General features: G+C 48.0%; 1 protein-coding gene across 1 annotated transcript; it reads right to left on the reverse strand.

Moving 5' to 3' along the window:
• Positions 1-1,385: 1,385 nt before the first annotated feature.
• LOC140265382 (olfactory receptor 14J1-like) lies at positions 1,386-2,336 on the reverse strand. Its single transcript, XM_072361300.1, has one exon. The coding sequence runs from the start codon at positions 2,334-2,336 to the stop codon at positions 1,386-1,388; it is 951 nt and encodes a 316-aa protein (XP_072217401.1).
• Between the last annotated feature and the right edge of the window lie 1,075 nt (positions 2,337-3,411).

The raw sequence follows: 3,411 nt of genomic DNA on the forward strand, positions 1-3,411 counted from the left end.
CAAAATAGAGCGGCGATTGATTTCTTGCTTCTAGCACAGAACCATGGGTACAAGGATTTTGAAGGGATGTGTTGTTTTAATCTGAGTGATCACCGTGAATCTTTACATAAGAAATTGGAGGGGTTAAAAGAACATACGGGAAAAACTGGAATACAGGATGATCCTTTTGGGGATTGGTTGGAGAGCTGGTTTGATAAAATTGCACCATGGTTCAAGCAGTTGCTTAAGATGTTAGTTGTAAGGCTTCTTATGCTTTTTGCATTAATGTTGTGTGTGCCATGTGTATTTCACTGCTTGCTAGGTTGCTTACAGCGTATGGCTGAAAAGATGATTTTCACGCAAATAGAATATCATAAGATGCAGGATAGGCTTTAGGGTAAGAATTAGGGATTAGGTATTAGGAATGAATGGGGTTTATTAGTTGGGTGTATTAGTGGGTTTACAGTGTTGAGTATTGTAACAAGTTAGGCTTTCTTATCATGGGGAGGGGGAGATGTTGTGTATTAGGCAAAATACGGGGAATATCGGGCTGTTACGTGGCAGGCCCTCCCCCATTTCTGGAAGGATCAGTGACGTGTACAAGGTAGTAGGCGTATTTGAAAGGCATAGTTTATATAAGTGTGTGTTTGCTTCAATAAATCGCCATTTTACCGCTCATCTCCTTGGTGTCACTTTGGTAAGTGGCCTAGCTGCGAACTTCTAGGGAGTCAAGATCGTAAAGTCATCAGTGGCCGTAAAGCCTTCACCGGAGTCCCACCCTGCTTCCTCTTCATGCCACGTCCCCTGGGGATGCCGACCCCACAACCCCCAACCGGGAACCCAAAATGCCCCAAACAGTGGTAACACAGAAAGAGGACATTAACTCTTTAACTTCCACTGTTCTGCGTGATGTTCTGTTGTGGAATATCAACAATAGAAATCACAACACCACCACACAGAGGCACTGACAGACGTGAACCTGAAAGCACAGACCCCAGACAGGAGCCCAGGGATGGCCTGTCAGATGTTGCAGGATGAAGTCACCGCACAGCTTGATGAACAGCTGTGTGCTTCCTGCTGGACTGTGGGTTTCTGAGAACATCCAACCCCAACAGCTCCAGAAATGTCTCACAAGAAGGAGGACAGACAGAGTCACTGCACATCCTTTATTCTGTTAAGGTTCACAGACAGCCTGGTTCATTATGTACAGTGCGTCTGGTCTACACTACAAAAGTAAAGAGTAACTGATTTGAATAATGTTGTGATAGTGAATAGCAATACAGTATATATACATACAGTATATATACATATATATATATAAAAGAATAATTTTTAATACATTACAGTTATAAAAACTGATCAAAACAAAAAGAAACAAAGAGTTTGCATCAGAAAAAAGCATGAATTCAAAAAGAAGGGCAGTTCAATATTTGTGAAACATATTTTGTCATCATTTTCCTCACTGCATCCTTGACTTCCTGGCTCCTCATGCTGTAGATGAGGGGGTTCACTGCTGGAGGTACCACAGAGTACAGAAGTGGCACAATCAGGTCCATGGATGTGGAGATAAATGAGGGGGGCTTCAGGTAGGCAAAAATGCCAGTGCTGAAAAACAGGGAGACCACAGCCAAGTGAGGGAGGCACGTGGAGAAGGCTTTGTGCCGTCCCTGATCAGAGGGCATCCTCAGCACAGCAAGGAAGATCTGCACATAGGACACCACTATGAAAACAAAACACCCAAAGCCTAAACTGACACTAAAAATGAGAAGCACAACTTCCCTGAGGTAGGAGCCTGAGCAGGAGAGCTTGAGGATCTGGGGGATTTCACAGAAAAACTGATTGACAACATTGCCTTGGCAGAGAGGCAGTGAAAACGTACTGGCAGTGTGCAGCAGGGAATTGAGAAGCCCAGCGCCCCAGGCAGATGCTGCCATGGTGGCACAAGCTCTGCTGTCCATCAAGGTCCTGTAGTGCAGGGGCTTGCAGATGGCAATGTAGCGGTCATAGGACATGATGGTGAGAACGGAAAACTCTGCTGAGATGAAGAAGACAAAGAAAAAGAGCTGTGCAGCACATCCTGCGTAGGAGATGGCCCTGGTGTCCCAGAGGGCGTTGGCCATGGCTTTGGGGAGAGTGGTGGAGATGCAGCCCAGGTCGAGGAGGGCCAGGTTGAGCAGGAAGAAGTACATGGGGGTGTGCAGGCGGCGGTCGCAGGCTACGGCTGTGCTGATGAGGCCGTTGCCCAGGAGGGCAGCCAGGTAGATGCCCAGCGAGAGCCAGAAGTGCAGGAGCTGCAGCTGCCGCGTGTCTGCCAACGGCAGCAGGAGGAACTCGCTGATGGAGCTGCTGTTGGGCATCTGCTGATCCTGGGCTTGGAGACATGCTCAGAGCACAGAAGATAATGAGCACTACAGATTATTCTCAGAAACTCTGCTCCTGCTATACTATAAAAGTTCTACTTTCCCTTTGGAAAATGTTCATTTAACTCCAGCTTTTGTGAGCTTCACCATCTCTTTAGGAGTAGAAGACTAGGCAGTTCTTAATGTCTTCTCATATTCTTATCATATCTCAGCCTCCTGGAAATTTTCCTCTCTATTCCAGCAGCTCCTCGTGACTCCAGCCCCAGCCTCTGTGTAATTTATTTTTTCTTAGAGAAATCAGCCTGTTTTCAGGACAAGTGTAGTATTAATTTCTGCAGAAAACAACGATAACTTTTATCTTTTTAGGAAGGAGAGGCTAAATGCACATTCTGTGCATTCTGTGTGAGTGTTCACAAAACAACCAAAGGATTGAAGAAATATTCGGGAGTCTCAGAGCTGTGCTCAAAATTAACAGCCTGTTTTAGATTTCTGCAAACAATCCTTTTTGCCTTCCAGCAGAACAGGAAATGGAAAATCCCTGCCTTGGCTGTCTTCTCTTGCAAAGAACCCTCACATAAGTCCTGCTGTGCAGTGGAGCTGAGATCCCCTGCCCCAGGCAGAAGTTGTGGCAGCACAAGCCCTGCCGGGGGGCTCCTTCCCCCCACACGTCTCCCCGCAGCACCCTGGGCAGCTCCCCGGGCAGGCTGAGTGCTGAGCCTGGCAGGCGGCAGAGTCCCATAGCCGGCACACAGCCCCTGGGGCACAGCAGGGACCCTGCTCTGCAGGACAGCCCTGGGCACCCGCCTGCAGCCCCATATGCACAGCCTGCAGCTGTGCAGGGACATGCAACCCTCAGGGCTGTGCTCTGATACTGCAGCACGGAAGCCCTCAGCTGGAGGGGAAGGCTTTTTCCACAATAAAGAAACATGCAGTGCCTGCAGCCAGATTTGCTATGGGATGTCCCAGATTAAGTTCACCCTCTATGAAATGCAGCTGCACCGTCTGCAGTGAAACTTACCTTGTCATGGTCTGTGGGCAATGCTCCTGCAGTGAGCTCACAGCCTGCTCACAC

Source organism: Excalfactoria chinensis, unplaced genomic scaffold, assembly GCF_039878825.1.
Source record: "Excalfactoria chinensis isolate bCotChi1 unplaced genomic scaffold, bCotChi1.hap2 Scaffold_85, whole genome shotgun sequence".
Classification (NCBI taxonomy): domain Eukaryota; kingdom Metazoa; phylum Chordata; class Aves; order Galliformes; family Phasianidae; genus Excalfactoria; species Excalfactoria chinensis.

What these genes read in the sequence shown, in the direction of transcription:
- LOC140265382 (XM_072361300.1), bottom strand. Translation starts at nt 2,336, where the DNA reads ATGCCCAACAGCAGCTCCATCAGCGAGTTCCTCCTGCTGCCGTTGGCA.